The 19,682-nt window shown below is 35.2% G+C and overlaps 1 protein-coding gene across 6 annotated transcripts in view; it reads right to left on the bottom strand.

Moving 5' to 3' along the window:
- PTPN3 (protein tyrosine phosphatase non-receptor type 3) overlaps window positions 1-19,682 on the bottom strand; it is a 175,865-nt gene that overhangs the window by 8,467 nt on the left and 147,716 nt on the right. For all 6 annotated transcript variants that reach the window (XM_040549004.1, XM_040549003.1, XM_040549007.1 and 3 more), the window contains 6 exons: window positions 18,233-18,323; window positions 17,914-17,975; window positions 16,428-16,574; window positions 9,570-9,698; window positions 2,115-2,260; window positions 1,347-1,482 (listed from right to left, as the gene is read on the bottom strand). In XM_040549004.1, coding sequence (XP_040404938.1) covers window positions 1,347-1,482; window positions 2,115-2,260; window positions 9,570-9,698; window positions 16,428-16,574; window positions 17,914-17,975; window positions 18,233-18,323 — 711 coding nt within the window. The remainder of the gene's footprint in view (window positions 1-1,346; window positions 1,483-2,114; window positions 2,261-9,569; window positions 9,699-16,427; window positions 16,575-17,913; window positions 17,976-18,232; window positions 18,324-19,682) is intronic.

Genomic DNA, 19,682 nt, shown 5'->3' on the forward strand with positions numbered 1-19,682 from the left:
CTGTTGCCTGTATTCCTACTGTTCAGTTGGTAACTAGTTCTTATGTACATCCTAAAAGCACTACTTTCTACCTCGTTTAATATATCTAATTTCTCTTTAATGGAATATAGTGCTTCCTCGTCCCCCCCCCCCCCCCCCCCCAAATGGAAGGCCATACAGCTATACAATTTTTATTGTAGCATTATTATACTGATTGAAGCTTTTGTTTTCCTGTTCCTGATAACCAAATTACAGATCTTTGAGAAACTACAGCTTTTGCATGATTAACAGCAGACACTAAACTGATGTGTTAATAGCTCTGCTAAGTCCATTCTTACTGAGTATGCCCTGATCTTAACTCACAACATGCATCTGGCTATGTATATCATCTTCGCAGAGCTGGAGTACATATACAGTCTCTAATGAGCTCCTGAACATGCTTCAGGCCAGACTGCTATAACTGGGCAAACCCCCTGGATCAGGTCCCTTCCAACCTTAAACATTCTGTGATTTTGGGATTCCCCTGTTCAAGTGGAAACCAAAGCTCTTTTTTTTTTCTTAAAAAAAAAAAAAAGAAAAAAAGAATTAACTGCTGACTTTGTTGGTCTAGACCACTTTACTTTGATTTGCTGTAGGGCATTTAGCTCTTTTAGATAACGCATACTTAATATTCAGTTATTCAACTTCTATACAAGGAAGTGGAGCCTCCCATCCCTCATCTCTAACATCAAGAAGTGCGTTTTCATAGCTAGCAGAATTGTCCTCATGATCGCAAATTGTTATCAAACCATCTCCATCTTAAAAAGAAAATCACCTCTTATTTTCATATTTCAGTTATTGATATTACCCTAGCTTTTCCTGAATTTCATTCTTGCCCTTTGTTTCTCCTAAACTGGAGTAGCAGCACAATTGAAAAAGATGCATATGTTGTTCCTATCAAATTTCTACTCCCTCTACAAATTGTAGCACAAACCCTTTAATTTTACCTTCAGTTTAACAATGACCTATGAGGCTTTGTACAAAGAATGAAAACCAAGAAATTATTTTAGCTTTTGCATAGAATTTAGATGAAGGAATATAAACACATGATTTGGTAGGTGACTTTCTGTATTCTAACTACTTGCAAGGTATAAAAATTAATCACCTTTTAACTGCAAGGTAAGAAATATTTAAAAACAGTTAACTACACACCTAACAAGTAAAGCAGCCTTTTTCATTGTGTTAAGATATGTCAAATGTAGGAAGCATGAAATATAACGGCAACTGAAGACTCATAGGACTAGGTCATTTAACACCTTGCATCTCTTTTAAAACCAAACAAGTGCAATATACAGAAAATGAGGCTTCCTTCTCCATCCATCACTTACTGATGTTTGCACCATCATAGCTCGCTGGTCTCGCATTTTTCGTACAATATCCAGTGGATAAACAGGTTGGTTTCTTTCAATTAAGCACATGGCTGTTTCCATAGTGACCAGTACACCAGTGCGACCGATTCCAGCACTGTGAAATATAGTAGAAAAATAGTCAATAAAATTAGGATTTTGCAATACATCAGATTCTTATCACAATATTATGATGCTAAACAGCCTTACAAAATTACAGAAAGACCTTTCTATGATTAGAGCAGTGCACAAAGCCTATCTCTAAAGCAACTTCAGTAACATTTCTTGCCAATGATTACTAAGAAAATAGTTTTTGTATAAAAAAAATTTACAACCCGAACGCAAAGTAAATGATTTTTAACAGTTATAACTGATAATAATCTACACGTACTGATTTTATATTTTTGACTAAAAAGGTAAGAGCTAAATGACTGCTTTTTGACAGGTTCTTTATCCACAGAAAAACTTTTCAGTACCATTCACGATGAGTTTACAGGCTTGGTGGAGGATAAAAATGGAGAACAACTTACATTACAGATTATCAGCTCTGCGATACTTACGTAACTAAGCAGTTTCACCAAAAAATTGTAGGAGAAAGGAAGAGAAGAAAAAACACCTTGTTTTGGTATTGCATAGTCTTAGCATTTTCATCTAATTCAAGCTATCTGCTGCCTTTCAGACACTTTTCAAAGTAAATGCTTGTTCAAAGGCTGAACCAAATCTGTAATCAGAATTTTAAAACACAAGTACCTGCAGTGAACAAGGACCGGCTCATTCTCCACTCTCTTTGGTCTCATACAGGTCACAAACTCCAAGAAGTCCATGGAGTCATCAGGAACACCATGATCAGGCCAAGCAACGTACTGGAGATGGGTGACGTTGTGCTGCTGTTCTGTCTAAAATATAGTAAGGTTTTCAAAAAGTGTTCAATGTTACAACTCCTGTATTGACAGACACAAGTTATACTTTTCACAGTGAGCATATTCTGCAGATGTTGTGAGAAGTAGGACATGGAAAATATTTGTTGTTTTATAGTTCAGAGTAAAGCATAAACATGTAATTCTTAACATGCAAAAGACTAACTGTTGCTAAATCAATGAGTTACCAAATTTAATTTCTGTGATCTAAACAGATTTTCAATTTCTTGATTTATTGACTCTTGACCAATTATACCTTGACATCAACAATTCACCTGAGGTAAAATGCTACAAGACTTACTTATAACAGTATCATGCAAGAGTTTAGAACAGAATGAAAAATAGAAAAAAAAACAGCTGAAAACAGAAGAAGCATTCAGAACAACAGCAGGGTATTGGGGCTGCCCAATCACAGCTCAAAAGCATGGTTTTGTTTTTACATTTCACAAAAAAGGGGCTATACGTCCTGTACTACATGTAGCATTTAGGAACGCTATGCTGGCATACTGGTTCTGTGCTGTAAGACTCATATCACCCGTTCATTACCTGCAGTCTATTAGGTTCTCTCACAAGAAATAACTGAATGCCATTTTTATCTCATTCTGCAATCCAATTCAACCTCTCAAAGTGCAGCTGTGTATCTATTCTAAATATACGTGTCATTACAAATTCAGTCACAATACAAAGTTTTCTGCAACATTTGCTCACTGTGGTTTGTTAGAAAACGCAAATATATATTTAGTTCAGTGTATATAGATAGATGTGTGTTTATTGTAAACATATGATTTCTGTTCCATCACAGAAAAACATTTTTCTTTACAAACACAATTTAACTACTTGAAAGATTCTGCTATATGAAGAGCTTTTTCTTTTTCATTCAATCATACCTAAAAAAACAGTTTTACCGAAGTTCTTTCAATTTAACTCTTTGTTAACTTTGACTAGAAAACCACTCAATCACCTTTGCATCCAAATTGGGCTCCACTGCTATGCTACAAATATAACTAATGATTAGGGTGGAGAGAAAAACAAAATGTAAAGAAAAAGCTCTGCTGCATCATACAATGAGGATCTCTCTCTTCACAAACTGAAACAAGCCTTCACATTGTCCCTTTATTTCTTCCACTTGTTTAGCAACGGTTAAACTGTTAGCTGTGTTTTACCAATCTCAATAGTCATATTTAGCATTTGACACCCTACTGAAATAAAACCCTCCTTTATCACTGCATTAGTCTATAAAAGCTGACCTCTCACTAATGGTCCATGCAAGAATGCTTTCATAATGCTAGTGACTTCAAGAGGTTTTTTGTTGCTGTTATTGTTTTGTCCTTAAGCTAACAATTACTGAAATATATGACCTGTTTCAAATGACTTTGATTTCTGCTTTCCTCTTCCATTAGGGGAAGTGGTTCCACACCCAGGGAGCAGGTCAGTAAGACACACAAGTAAAGCGACAGAATACCTACTGCTTATGTACAAAGCAGAGTGCTAGGAAATGGGTTTATTCCAGGCAAGGTAATTACAGAAATTTACCAAAAAGGCATTTTACAAGCTCAGAAAAGAGGAAAGAGTTAACTATTAATTTTTACTTGTTAGTAATCCAGGCCTGAATATATTGAGTTGACTTTTTTTTTTTTTTAACGGTACCTTACAGACAACAAGTACAACAAGCACGTTGCATAAGATCTCTTCAGAGTAAGAATACACTGTAAGAGCATGCTGTTAGTCCTCAAAACAGCTTCTTCTGGTGTGATCATCTTCCATTTTCTGCTACGTGCCCTATTCATTCCTAGAGACCAACGTACTTGTCCATTAGTTACTCCAGGTATTCCTCAAGTTTCAACATAGTTTTTTAGTTATTGGCATTTTTATATAATCAGCTTATTATTCTTCTGGTTGTGCTGTTCCGAGATGATACGCATTGTTAAAACTTAATCACTATATCATTTGCTTTTCAAAATGCCAAAGTATTTTAAGTGCGTCAATTTTTATTAGTAAGTTAAAGCTGTTGTAAACACTATGCATAGTCATGTTAGAACTAGTTGTTTTTGAACTCTAATAATGTCTCATTCAGAAAATACAAAACTATTACTGTGAAGTCTAGAATTCTAGTTATGTTTAGTTTTTTTTTTTAATCTTTATCTAGTGCTCAGAAGCTAAACAAAAAGGTGGTAGAATTATAGTTACTGGTTCCATAGTTAGCCCCACTGTGCATGTCCTATTAACAGTATTTTTAAACATGTTATTCCTACCAGACCCTGTTTCTCTGTACAAAATTGGTAATGAAAAATTAAGAGGTACCTTCCTCTTACACTCAAGTTTCTTATCAAACCATTACTGTCTGCAAGTCAGCTTAAATGCTTACCACAGATTTATTTTTTTCCACTAAGATTTTCAGTGACAATCACTATAGTAGCATCCTAATTACTGCTAAATGAAAAATTTCTCTTTATAAAATCTGGCTTTATTAGTCCTTTTTTACAAGTCTAAACATATATATATTTAGCTGCATCAGGGCTTGACGCCCCCCTCCCCTCCCCCCCATTTACTTAGCAAGCAGCTTCAGAGGTCTAAGACATCATATCTGTGTCCCATAGTATTTGTTATTTTCCTTCTGCTCATGATTATTATGGCTGCAGCAAAAATGCTGGCTGAAAAAGAGACGTACTTGCATTTGCTCTTTCTGTGCAAATTCAAGACATCTAATTGCATACACAGCTTCACTGTGGTTAAGCTAACATCCTGGATTTTGCTCAAAAACAGTCAGAGTAAAGAGCCATGATATTTTCTAATAAGTCTACCACTGGGATTGCAACTCCTGACAAAGTATAGGGTTGGCAGAGGTAATCTCTCAAATAGCTGCTGTACCTCTTCAGAGACAATCTGTCAAAACTTTTAGCAACAAAAATATCCATCCTTCATCTTTTGGAAGTCTGTTCCTTGCTTCTTATAATTACACCATAAAGCTGGCTTCCTCGTTTCATTCTGCTATAATGACTCTCCCTGATAAATAAAAAAATCAGGTGTTCTTCAGGAAAAGAGCACACACAGCTAAGAATTATAATACTCATATTGAAGGAAGGAAATTTAGGTTCAAGCAGTCAACATTAATTTTGACTTTTCTTAAAGTCCAAGCAATTGAGTTTGCATTTTCTTTTTTCCCTTTAGGTTATAATTTAATCTTCAGCTAAAAAAACAAACATTTTTCTACATTAACCTTAAAATGGTCCTATTATCTAAGGACCTATTTTCTAAGCAAGAAAAAGGTATGCTCTTTGCTAATGGGCTTCAAAAATATCTTGAAAGCTGAAACTCAATGGTCAGGCTTAAGGCTTAGTTTCCGTTCCCATCTCATTATGCCTCTTGACACCCCTGCTATAAAACTTTTAACCTACTCTTGTTCTTCAAATCTTTACTATTCAAAACCAACTGATTTTTCTTCTACCATGAGTATTTGACAGAAAAGAATACATCCAGACCAGACACTTCATATTTAAAGTACCTCTGCAGTGCAGCAGGTTTGTTCAAGACGGTTGTGACACTGTCAAATTTATATAGATTTCAGTGGAAAGAAAATACAAAGTCTTGTTTAATGTGTGGATAGGTTGTTTCTCTGAAACTTTTGCAAGAATCTGTAACATGAACAAACCAAACCTTTCCCTCAAATTGCCATATGACATGCAATGCCTAAGCCTAAACAATTAAGATCTCTAAAAAACTACAAAGATTCTATTTTCAGCTGTTTACAGCAGAAAGTGTTGCTTATCTTCGTTATCTCTGTTTCACCTAATATTAATTTAATGCAATCACTAGAAAGCCTGCATGCTGGTCATTCATAAACAGAAAGATACCACTTGTTCTTTGTCTTTCAATTTTACCTTCTTTCAGCAAACAGCAATATCCTTCCTTAGCAAAGTGAATTTATGCTTAATTTTCAATTTCTTTGAATTGCTACTTCAATTTATTTCCTTTGCCTTCAAACCACCTTCTGCATCATTGTGATGCCAATGGAAAGTGTTAGCTTTTAAATTAAAAAGAAGCTTTTCTCCCCAAATCCCTCTATTTGCATTGTCATCGTCTGCGCAATCACGTTAAGCGGTCCATATTATGACACAAGGAATTGTCTTAATTAATCATCTTGACTCGGGTTGTCAGTGCTCTCCTGTGGTGCTCACTCGTTATTATGGCAGTGGTGTAATTGGTCTTTAAAGGATTAAATTAAATCCATTTTTTAACATTGAATTCTTTTCTTTGTGGTTGAATGATTTATTTGAGTTAATAAAACAAATCAGGTGGGAGAATGACAGGGCACTTTGGAAACAACTAACAAGATGTGGCAGAATGAAAAAAAACTTGCAACATTTCTTCTTATTTCAGGCTCTTTGAATAATATGCTTCAGTAAGCATTGTCTTCACGGCCTTGTTAGGTTTCACAGCTGGGTTCTAGTTAAAATTAACTGAAATCAGGAAAAATGCTTGTTTAAAGGCAGAGGAAATCAGAAAAAAAATGCTCAAAATGTAACTGTCTAAAATTGGAGAGGTTGGTATGCTGCAAGGCAATTATCTTCAAGGAAACTGAATGAAAGATTACCTTAGACTTCTCATTCTATTTTTTTGAATGATTAAAAGTAACCAATTATCTTGTTTTACAAAATAGTGCACTGTGTGATGAATTTAGCACTTGCACTACACAATTTCTCTCCTTGGGGGACCAGAACAAATGGACCAAAAATGTTTTGAAGTTGCTTTAAAAAAAATAATAAATAAAAAAACAACTTAGTTCTTTATATGCTTTCTCTTCCTTTTACTATAGGATTGAAATCAATCTTGGTCTTGAAAACAGAAGGGCCAGAAATTAAACCATATTTAATTTCACAAGGCTTAGAAAAGCTCCAAGTATTTCATACATCCGCAGTCACTTGCTGATCTTCAATTAAGGGTGAAGAAGCATCAAGATAAACTGTGTCAGAAAAACCCTAGGAAGTTTCTTGTTCCTCAAATCTTCCAAACAAATATGAACAAAAGGCCAAAAGCATCATTTCATAAACTTCCCTTTCTAGCTGTTTTCCCTTAAGACAAATTAGAAACCTGTGCAACTTAATCCACAGGAAACTCTTTCACAAATACGCCCTTCCAACAGGAATCAAGTCTCTTGTGAGGTTTGAAGCTTTATCCATCTTACTACTAAAAGCTACTTCATAAAGACCAATGCAACGATGCTCACATTAACTCAGGGACTAATAAAACCCTGATTTGAATTCAGATGACTTTTTATGTATTCTTCAAAGAACCCAACAACAATATTTGTGACAGAGAGCACATATAAAGCTTTGCAAATTCTACTTTTAAGCAGAAGATGCCCCCAGGAGAATATATTTGATCAGCTTTAAAAAGGCAGCTCAAATGTCAAATGGTATGTAAAACAAGGAGATACTTCAAGATACTTCAGTGTTTCAAAGAGTTTCTTTCACTAGATTTTGAAATAAAAATCTTTGTACATTGCTCATCTGAAATTCCAAACTCACACAAGGCTTCCAGTTATTAGAGTCCTGTTTTTACTGCATTGGGCAGCTGGATGACGAGTGGTTGAGTGTGACCGCTCCATTTAACTGTATAAGCAAACTTGCCCTTAGTGGAAAAAGGGATTAAAAACCAGAGTGCAATCAAAACAATCTCCTCCCCAACAAAAATGCATCCACCTCGGCCTAGCTTTTTAGAGTTATTAGAAGAATTTAGAATAATTTTTAAAATCACACCATTTTGTCTCATGAAAATGAACTCTGAGCAAGCATATGCCTTTGCATTAGAAATGATGTTCTAAACCGATAGCTTCTATGGGACAACTTTGGGTATGAGATCCTTGTCCTATCAAATCTGTTAGTATGTCTGAAAAAGCACACTAAGCTCTTACATTGCCTTTATCTCAAAAAAACTTTTATGAAAAAAATTCAACAGGATTTTTACATACCACATGCTAGTAACAACACACTGGAAGTGCAAACACATAATGGTGATTTTACTCAAAATTATGAAACAGTGATAAACACTAGCCAGGAAGAAGCATTGGAGGGGAGAAGCATTACCTAACCAAATTTAATTTGCAATCCATTAATTTGAATGACAGCAAATAGAAGTTTGCCTATTGCTCCTTGACTGGATGGTTTCTCATAACTAGAAACCGAGACAGTGTAAACAATCCTAATTGAAAGATCTTTGAATAGCATAAGCACTAGTATCTTGTACAGTTAGGACTACAACAGAAATCTGAATCACATTAAGACAAATTTATGTGCACTGTCAAGATTCAATTGATTCAGTTACAAATTTATGAGACTACAGGACTGGTGATCTTGCTGTAAGAATGTCAATGAAACGCTGCACTTTAAAACCTTTTTTTTTTTTTTTGTTAATACTAGCAACTCTGGTAACACTAAAGCACAACCACACAGAAGATTGACTAGTAGTAAAACTGTAGATTAGCATTTGGTCAGTTCAGTGATTTCTTATACAAGTATCTTATGATAGCATAAACCATTTGTCTTTTTAGAAAATATTTGTGACCACAGAAATTTGGAAAAGAGATAGAGGGAAATACGTAAGAATGTAGGAGAACTTATGAACAAAAGCCAAACTTCAGACCCTATATTCAGGTTGTGGGAAGTATAGATGTGATCTGAACATAAATTTCACTACATACATACATAGCTCATACCTAAGAAGTATTCCGTGTATTTCACTTCTGCTTTGCTTTATAACCCTCTCATTAGCAAAAACTATTATAAGCTAAGGAGTTTTAGAACTGTGACAAAAGATGATAAAAAGGAGCAGGTGAAATTCTGTGTCTTCTCTAAAATTGACATTATTGTGATTTGCTTCATTACTAGCTATTCTAGTCACATGTGCTATTAGCCAAGTGCCCCATATTTTCACCGTGAAAGAGCACACTTAGAAAAAAAATCTCATTGAAAATCTAAATATTTGTGAAGAATCAGTGACTGCAACAATGTTTACAGCGAAGCACCAAACTTCTTTATGAAGCTCATCACAGTACCTGTACAGCATAATGGATTAACATATTACAGGACAATGTAACCCTTCAAAAAGTACGTTTTCAGGAAACTCTATAGAAATAATCATACGATGTTGATTCATATTATATATATACACATATCTTTTATGAAATGTGTATATTTACACACAGATGCGTATACTCCCAGTCTATATCTACCTATCTACATAGGTATTCATTCAGCTTGCTTGGATATAATTTAAGACAGCAGGCACTTACCTCAACATTTGTAACTACCATTTCTCTAATAACATATGCAATTGTACAATCTTCAGAGTGGCATCTGACACGAAAGCTGCCATATTCCATTACATCTGGTGGATCAGGCCAATACTGATGACATTTTGTCTGTGAAGACAAAAGGAAAATTAAGTACACATCAAGGCTTTAAACAAGTACTTCTGTTTCTAGCCTTCCCACCTATGCTATGTTTCAGAGAATTCAAGGAGCAACTGCTTTGGTTTGTTGGTGAAGTGTTTACATCCAAATTGGAACCTAACATGACAGAATGGGCTAAACTCTCTATAAACTTGCGGGTTTAGACATTTATAATAAAAAAAATCAAATAGGATGTAAGATAAGAGCTTTCTGTCTAGTACTAAACTGCCATCTCTGAAAACAATTTCTCAAAACATAAGTTAGGAGGAGAAACATGGATTCGTTCCATCTTAAGAAGTAAAGTGTGTGTGTGTGTATAGGGGGGAGGGATTAATTACTATCTTCAGCTACCAAGTAGCACGTTACGGTGAAGACAGACATCTCCCAGAAGCGCGTAATGCAAGGTCAATAGACGACTGAATAAAGGTGCAAAAAGGAAAATTCTGATTAGATGTTGGCAAAAAAAATTGATAAGGATGGTCAAGTACAAAAACAAGCTGCTCTAAGAGGCTGTGGAATCCCTATCCTCTGAAATAATCAAAACTTAACTAACGTGACCCTGTGCAATCTACATGGATTTCAGAGTTGCCTCTTCTAAGCAGATAGGTGGAACAGTATCTCCAGAGATACCTTCAGAACTGAATTCAGTTTAAGGGCATAAAAAATGCAGTATCTATTGTTTAAAGCCTAACAAAAGTCATCAACATTATGTTGATGTGAGAAGAAAAAAGAATGTTTTAGAAAACCCTGCAAAATAGTTTTTATTAAGTCAGTGAAATTTGCTTTTCAAATATGAGTTGGGCTTCAAATATTTGAGTGCTACTTCAAGATTTCATATAAACAATGATATTTCCCCAAAATGATAAACAATGCACCGTTACATATAATGCTCAGATTTAAAGATATGTGAAAATTGAGATATTCTCTGAAAACAAAACCAGTGTCTAGGATCAGAATCATTAATACAATTAGCTTTAGTGGGTGCTCATGTGCATGCAAGTAATTACAGGGAAGTCTTCCAACTCCAAGAAGAGTTGAGAAAGTAAATGTACTGGTAAATGGGATAGGTATACCAGCTAGTGTAGACAGAAGAGAGAGCATGGAATTCTGAAGTTCTGGGATTCACTGGTGATTTAGGGTTTTTGTTTCAGTGTTCTGTCATAAAAAGGCTTTAACACCCCTTTTTAATCATCTGTAAAGTCCTGATCATGAGGGTAGCAGAGAAAAAAATTAATACATTTCAATGGTTTTCCTCCCCCCCCCCCCCCGCTTTAAAGGGGATGGCAATTTTTCTTTTGTATGAGAAAGACAAGATAAAAGTTGAAGGGAAAGTTTTATCTATAAATCTCATAAGGTGCTATATATTTCCTTTACATTCATCTTCAGATGACACCTGCTTGGGCATTCACCAAATCCCACTTCATTTACAAGAACATCCATCTATTGGCCTTGAAAAATGCAATCTTGACCCTCTAGTGTCATTAAAAAAATGCCACTGCCTAGCTAACTAGCTTAGTCTACCACTTCAATCACATATTCTCTCTTTAGGCATATCTCATCTGCTCTACCTCTCATCTTCTCTTCTGCAATATACTACACTATCAACATTTTCCTCTGCTCTCTTTCATTCAGAATCAAAACCTTGACAGTATCTAAGACCCTAAGACTACTAAGACTACTGCCAGTCATGCTGACAAACTACCATCATTTGTTCTTTCCAAAGTTAGAGGTAAAGACTTAGCTCCTCTTTCCTCTGACCCAAATTTTCCATAGATGATTGTTAAGAAGATTCAGCTTCTATAGGATGTCAGTATGAGCAGTCAGAGCAGTCTAGCTCTTCCCTCACTTTCTTTAGGATTTACACTTCAAAACTGATAAGCTTTCTGGCATGTACTGCTTACTGCTCTATTCAAATGGTTTGATTTGAAAAGCAGGGCAAAGTTCGATGAGCACATTTCTAATTTACATTCCATCACAAACCTTGAATGAGTATCAGAGCTCTGTATTGCAGAACAGTGCAGTTGAAGACTTGATCAGACTGGTATAAAGTTTTACAAAGTGGTCAGAGGATTTCAGTTACAGAGAGAAAAATGCTACCAAATACTACGCTGACAAAAAACGTGCAAAAAAAAAAAAAAGGGAATATGCTAGTCCAGGTTTTCCCTCAGCACGACACACCAGGATAGCCCTGAAAGAAATAAACTACTTAAAGCACTCTGTAAAATGTTTTATAAGAGATATTCCTGCTTTGTATTGAATGTTTTTTCCAGCCTGCTGCATGGAACTTCACTAAGCAGAAAGATACAGATCAGGTACAAGCAGGTGGGAATGCTGTGGATCTAGTTTCCAGTTCAGTTAAAGCTGTGGCTTTCTATTTTTCAGGTCTGTACAGAGAATATATTGCTTTTGAATTGCATAAGGTAACCTGATTAAGATTCCCTGGAAGATACTGAGTAGTTTTAAAATCATATTCAGCTTCATCACAGTGGTTCATAACTGGTAAAGCATGCCTCAAACACATTAGAAGCTAGGCTGCATAGGGCAAACATGGTCTGTGAGAATGTGGAGATGCATGCAGTTAAACACACACCTATCTATAACAAGTCAGCCACAACCAAACAAGCTTGTTAATTCAGTTTTACTGGTGGAAACAGTTCGGACACTGCATGAGAGGTGAAAAACCTGTACTTGTTTTCATCAAAGAAGGGGAAGAGAAAAGGCAGTCTGGGTCATATGGTTAGAGAAAGAGGAAGAGCTGAGCTGAGCTGAACTCACTGAAACAGAGCACTGACAATTTTCTCGTCTACACAGAAAGTCATGAAGCGCTAAGTCCAGCTCTTCTGGATGGTTTTACCACAAAATAAACTAAAAATTGAAAATGCGTATGAAACAATTATTAAAAGTAGACATCTTCAGGAAACATCTCATCATAAAGGCAAAACAACCACTTGCAAGTCTTCCAGGTTTGAGGTGACTCAAAGACAAAAATGAAAGTATTTAATTCCCCAAAACAGAGTCTAAAACTATATGCCTACTTCCACAACTTAAAGGTCTATATGTAAAAATATGTTTTGAAACTTTAAAAGCTACTATACAAAAATGAAGTACAAGACCAAGCTGTAAATCACTTAGTAAAGAAAACCTTAACAGACCTTTTCATGTGAATGTAAGTAAAGTCTCAGCGTGGATATACAATCAATAAAGAATGTATGCCACTGCAGGAGACATGAAAAAATGGAGAGGATCCAGCAGAGGGCCACCTAGATCAGTAAAGGATTGGGTAACTTGACATATGAAGAAAGGCTGAAGAAACTGGGATGTTCAGCCAAGAGAATAAAAATCCAGGGGGATTTAAGCAGGTATTCAATATCTGAAAGGTAGGTATACAAAAAGCTGTGCTGTCTTCACAAGGATGTGCAGTGACAGGCCAATAAACAATGGGCAGAGGTTGCTTCAGGGGGAAATTCTTCCAGGATACAAGAATAAAATTCTTCACTGTTAAGAACAATTAACCTTGGAATATGTGAAACAGCAATTAAACATTGGCACTTCTTAGGTCCAAACAAGCGATGGAATATCCTTTCCAGGGAGTGTTTAAGACTTGCCTCAGCAGAGCCCTAAATAACTGAATCTAATGCTTTCCTTTCAACAAAAGGACATGACAGACTTTTCCATGACCACAATCATCTACACAAACTGCATTACCAAATCAATGACGATCAATGCTCACCAAGGTCACTGTTCAAAAATCTATACAGGTTTCAGTATATACCAGTGGGACCCAGTTAAACCTTCAATAAGGCAGTTTAACCTTAAAGCAAGATCATGCTGGAATGCATAAATGGTTTATTACAAATATTAATTATAATAAGTTATATTATAAATATTATAAACATTAAGTAGTAATTAGATGAACTACTAGTGTTGTAAGAACACTGTTTCAATAGTTAACAGTAGGTAGGAAACTTCAGCAGAGCCCAACTACTCTGTGCTAGCAAGAAAAAGCAAGCAGAAGTGCAAACCAATCTGTTCCCCGCCTCTTCCAATACTGCAGTCTCATGGCTGAAGGCAAGAGCAAGGCATGCTCTGTTTCTGAGGGCCCTAGAAGATAACTCAGTCTGCACAGGACAAGCAAGCAGGAAAAAGAATAACAGCACTCTGTCACTCCTTAACATGCACTCCTCCAGAAGTACAGCATGCCTGGTACGTATCCAGCTGCGTCCTTAAGAATGCTTTCCTGTCCCCTACCCCTGAAAGAAAGTGATGAAGGAAATGAAACAACCCTAGGTAAAGACAACTTCCTCAGCTTAGGTTAATACCTCTTTCATGCCACTAAGAGCTATGCACGACTTTAGTTTTTGACAGCAATTCACTGAATGGGAAAAGAGTCTTCATTTTTCCATTTGACAACATTTTGTGTGTTTAATGTGAAAATATTTTTAACACACAATGATGCTTATAAACACTTGTAGCAAGAATACTTTACAGAAAGTTATTGTAGGGACAATAATATACAGTAACTGGGTCACATAATGAAAGCTGCCCTTCACATTTTTCTAGGGCAAACTGAGCTAAGAAACTAGAAGAACTGATGAACAACTTCAGTTCATCTGAGTGTCATTTGTGGAAGATAAGCAACACGACCTTTTTTTTTTAGATGTCAGACATAAGACTGAAGACAGATGTCTTAAAGGACTAACTGTGTCAAAATGCTAGAGCTATAAACATAGGCCCAGAAACATACTTACTGATGCAGGAAAGTGTAACTTGCCCCTCTGCCTCACACTCATTTCATACACTCCCATAATGGCTTAACCTTTAAGCCTACCAGTGTGTTAAGTGTGTTTTATTTTTTTTTTTATTTTTTTTTTAACTACTACAGCTGAGGCTGAAAATTTTGAAATGTTACAGTTTGTTCATTCTGCCTTTTTAGGGCTCAGTTTTCAATGACTTACAAAAAGAAATTATTCAAATTTTAACTATTATGCCCATCACTTTTACTGTAGTAGTCTTGTTTCTCCTTTCAATCTAAGTCAAAATATAGTGCAGTCATTTCTACAACAAAAAAAATAATGAACTTTACTGGATTTTTTTTAATCCCATGCTATAAATCTTCACACTGTTGAAAATAGATATATATATCTAGAATATAATATCTCTGGGGCTTGAAAAGAGGAATGGCATTTGCCAATAGGGATATTCTGGCAAAGTTGTACATCTTTTTCTGTCTCTAAAAATTCACTCACAAATTGTGGTCACATCTGAATGTAAAGAAAACTCAGAAAGCGCATGGTACATAAATGCAAAGGCCGGAAGGTTAGAAGATAGCTGCATATTGCCTTGAAAGTTCCAACTCACTGAGAAAAGTACAGACAAATATTGGCCTGTGCTTCTTAACAAAAGGAAGTTATTTTGATTGCAATACAGAGGAAAGATAAGAGAGCGTTTTTGTGCCAGATGATGTTCATTAATGTCTATCTTTATGAATCACAGAATCATTAAAGTTGGAAAAGACCTCCAAGACCATCTGGTCCAGCCATCACCCTACTGCCAATGTCACCCACTAAACCATGTCCCTAAGCACCATGTCCAACCTTTCCTTGAACACCCCCAGGGACGATGACACCAGCACTTCCCTGGGCAACCTGTTCCAATGCCTGACTGCTCTTTCTGAGAAGAAATTTCTCCTTATTTCCAACCTGAAATGAATAGATGTGTGGTCTGACCATGGTTAAAATTTATTCTTTTCAGCTTTTACACTTCTTGCATACACTTTGATGAGGAATTACATTGTTGTTTAAGTGTTCCTTCTCAATCATGATGCTATTTAGGACCTCACGTATTTGCTCTCTTGCATTCCAAAAACAGTTTTTGACTGGGATACCAGGTAAATTTGATAGTGTAGAATAGATACAGGAAATAAAGATAAACTAAGGAATATATACAGGAAATAAACTAAAGATACCTTTACTAAGGTAAAGGCATCCAAACATCATTTTTCCCACTGTTCAGTTTTTAGCTTCTGAAATTTCAAAAACAATTCCTTTCTTTAATCACCTAAAACCTTCATCTTTAAAACTAAAAAGGACACCTTAACTCAAACTACAACAAAATGCAACAGATATTGCTTTAATTTTCACTGAATTATCCTGACTTACGCTATTATTATTATACTATTATCCTGAAACTAATGGAACACTAGAATTTAAGCAAAATTAGAGGAATTAGAGCAATTTTAGGAAAGAACCTTTGACTTAAGTAAAAGCAAGCATGTTATATTCTGACCACTAACATGCTTAATTTAGTAAGTAGCGAAATGGCAGATTCTGGTTTGAAGCCAGACTGGAAGTTTTGCTCAGTGTGCTCAGAACTTCCAGATGTGCTGAACCATTGGGTCACTGCAACATGGAGCTCAGTTCTTATGGGAAAGGACAGCATGCAATAGCTGGCTGATCAACAAAGTCGGACTCAGTACAGTGATTTCTGTTTATCTGATAGCTGGTTTGTTTTCAAAGAAACATAACAGAAAAAAAAAAACGAAATCTCTTCCTCTAAGTAATTCAGAAAGTCTGGCCTTCAGAGAAATGATTCAACAGAATAAGGTGGCCTATTTTAGGGTTATTTAATCATAACAATAGGAGAAATAGTTTGAAGGCATAGTATATTTCTTTAGCATACAAAGAACCTGAATATACTTACCCGTCCTCGTTCTGTGAGAGTTGTTAACATAATAATCAGCGACAGCTTGTGATCCCAGACAACTTGCCAGAAGTGTGCACATGTGTGAGGAAGAGGTCCTTGTGTAGCAATGTACCTGTTCACAATGCCCACAGAAGGAATTTCCATCTATAAGGAGAAAGAAATGCCCTATGTAAAATTTGTTCTCACTACTCAATTAGTGCCTTTTTTTTTTTTTTTTTTAAATATTCAGCATTTCATTCAATCAGAGAAAGTTTTGAGGAAAGATTAAGAATACGAGCTGAGCAAGAAGACCATCAAGATCACAATTTGTTATGTGATAATCTTCAAACATTTAATTTAAACAAATTCTATACTATAGATACTACATCCCTTCAACTGAAATAGGAAGACCTAATTAATACTGAAAATGTATTTCAAAACTTGAAACTGCAAAGCTTTCCAAGTTTTCTTTAATATTTAGTAAGGAGTAACAGCAAGGTATACCAAAGGTGCACTAGCAAAAGCTATGTAATAGTTGATACTGGATACATTAAGTTAATAGTTTATTCTTTCCCAAATGTATCTGATACACAAACATTCCCCCCGCCCCCTTTTCCTTGTCTCCCATCTTAAACACGTGATTTAGGCAATGAGAGTTCTGGTTTCTCTTCCAGACCCTTTATAGTATAGCTGATAGGCTATAAGTGGTTCTACAGGAAAAAAGCTTAGTTTTAAGTTATAGGAGACAACCTCAGAATTTACAAGATAGAGAAAAACGATTTACAGAAAGAGCTGAATCAAAATTACAGATTTCATCTACATTTTGAAAAAGATTGGTCCTAATACCTAAATTAGCTAACAAGCTAATTTGGAAAGGTTTATTTTAAAATATACAGTCAAAGGCTATCAGAAAAACAACAGGTTGGAAAATGTGATTGACAGACAAGAACTGTTCAAACACTTCCAAGTTTTCTGAGGTATTTATTGAGAAATTAAAGTTGACAAAATACCTAATTTAAGCAATGCTAAACTATTTTTAATCTCCAAGACTCTGATCAGACAGGAGAACACTTTCAGTAACTAACAAAAACCTACAAGAGTTAACTGCTCTGCTTCATCAATTTAATGCATCATTATTCACAGCCACAAGACAAAAACCAGAAGACAATTTTCATTAAAAATATTATTAAAAAATAAAGCTTAGTCTGGAATGTTGCCCATTTTCTCAGGTCTACATAAGGAGCTAAATATTAAACCCACAAAATTATGTCATGCAGTATAGGAAAATTATGGTGGATTCCATGTGCTTTTATCTGCTGTGTATCAGAGTGACCACCTGTTTCACAAGAGACATCTCCTCTTTTACATTATGAATCTACACATCTTTCACACTTATGAATCCCCAAAATGTAAAATGAATAACCCTTATTCCTTACAAAAGGCTAAATTTAGTCTGCTATTGTAATATAGAAAGTGAGCAAATGCAGGTCTCTGTATGACTTACATTCACATAATTCGCATTAATGTAATCTTCATCTCCCTGCAGTATTATCCTTGTGGCATCATCTGCACACAAAAAATAAAATAAAGAAGGAATTAAATTAGAAATTAGGGGTCATGCTTCCCTTTTAAGTCAAAAAAACGAGGAATTGCAGACATAAACAGCAGGTTACAAAACAAAATAGATCTTTTAGAAAATAAAATGAACATTTATATAACTTGGATAATATAATTAAATCTTTACAAAGAAATTAAATACAACAGTCTTATAAACTATCATTTAGAGTACAAAAATATGCAAAAAGTCTGTACTTAATACTCACAAGGTAGAACATCTTTGTATCGATTCTTGTCCATATTCTGAGGTACCTTTGCACATGTAACAGCCAACCCTGGTTTCTTTCTATAAAGTTGCTGCAAGGCAGAATTTAAAAATAGGTGAGTTTTGGGGGGATACAGTTGTGCAAAATTCCTGAGTTTTATTTATATACATGTATCTTTTTATGTGAAAATAATTTCTATTATTGCTAGTCCATCATCATCATCTCTAGAAGAATTTCTAGGAAAAAAGAGAAAATATGCAAATCATTGATATACATAAACTGTTTCCTTGCAAAGTCTTCTTTGTCTTATAAGATGTACCACACGATTGTGGGAGGGCTAGAAGTAAAACTGAAAATGAGCATGGAAGAACTGAGCAATAAAAAACATCAGAAGAAAAAAAATAGACACCGATATTTCTTGGAATCAGCTGTAATACAAAAACTCAAACATTTTCTGGACAGAAACTACTACATACAACCCTGCAAATATTTGAAAAAGCAAATCTTTATCACAGTCTCTTAATACGTTACTCCCTTTCTTTTGGGCCAAGCTCTACCTCGCAAATTTTATCTGAAGTGAATGTGGGCAAGTATGCATATAATCAAAAACAAATTTTAAGATCAAAATGCATTGAGAGCATGGTTTAAGGCAATAAAGGGTACAGGAGGAAAAACACAACAACAACAAATCAAGAAATGCAATTATACAATTACAATTTTGCTGTATTAAATATACATGAAAGCAACTTACAAATGAGTAACCTGGCTGTGCCAGAGTTTTAAGTACTTCACGAGACTCTTAACAAAGATGTAATTACATCTTTCATGTTTAAAGATTTAGAATATGGTTTCACACATAAAATTAAGTGAAACCAATAGGATGCTAAAATCCCCTACTTTAAGAGAAAGGGAATAATGTACAAAAATATTCTATTAAAAGACTTGCTGAATCCTGGGTCTCAGTATCATGGCTCACCACATTTTTCAACTGCAGAGCATGAATGAGGAAGGATGCCATGTGGGGAGAGAACTTGATAACCTAACGCAGCAATTAAACAGCTTCCATTAGTTATAATTTAAGTTCCATTTTACCTGAGTCAAGTTAAGATTTCTACTTTTTGTGGAAGACAAGGAAGAATAATTTAATGTTAAGTAACAGTTCTGGAGTTTTGTTGTTGTTGCCTGACAAAAAAGTCATATACCATTGACAGACTTGTTAAATTCTGCTTAACTGGACATAAATTATAATTATAGGAATATGTTCTGGAAAAACTTTGTATGTGATAATGTACTAAATAATTATTCTCTATTTTACTAACATGAATGGAGATTGTGAGAGTTACCAAAGCCGATGAGATGTTGCAATTGTCTCTGCTTCTGAAGGTCACTAAACAATGAATTGAAAGAAAAAAGATCGCTAAGCTATCACTAAACTAAGTTTATTACATTA

The sequence above is a fragment of the Cygnus olor genome, chromosome 2, assembly GCF_009769625.2.
Source record: "Cygnus olor isolate bCygOlo1 chromosome 2, bCygOlo1.pri.v2, whole genome shotgun sequence".
Lineage (NCBI taxonomy): Eukaryota > Metazoa > Chordata > Aves > Anseriformes > Anatidae > Cygnus > Cygnus olor.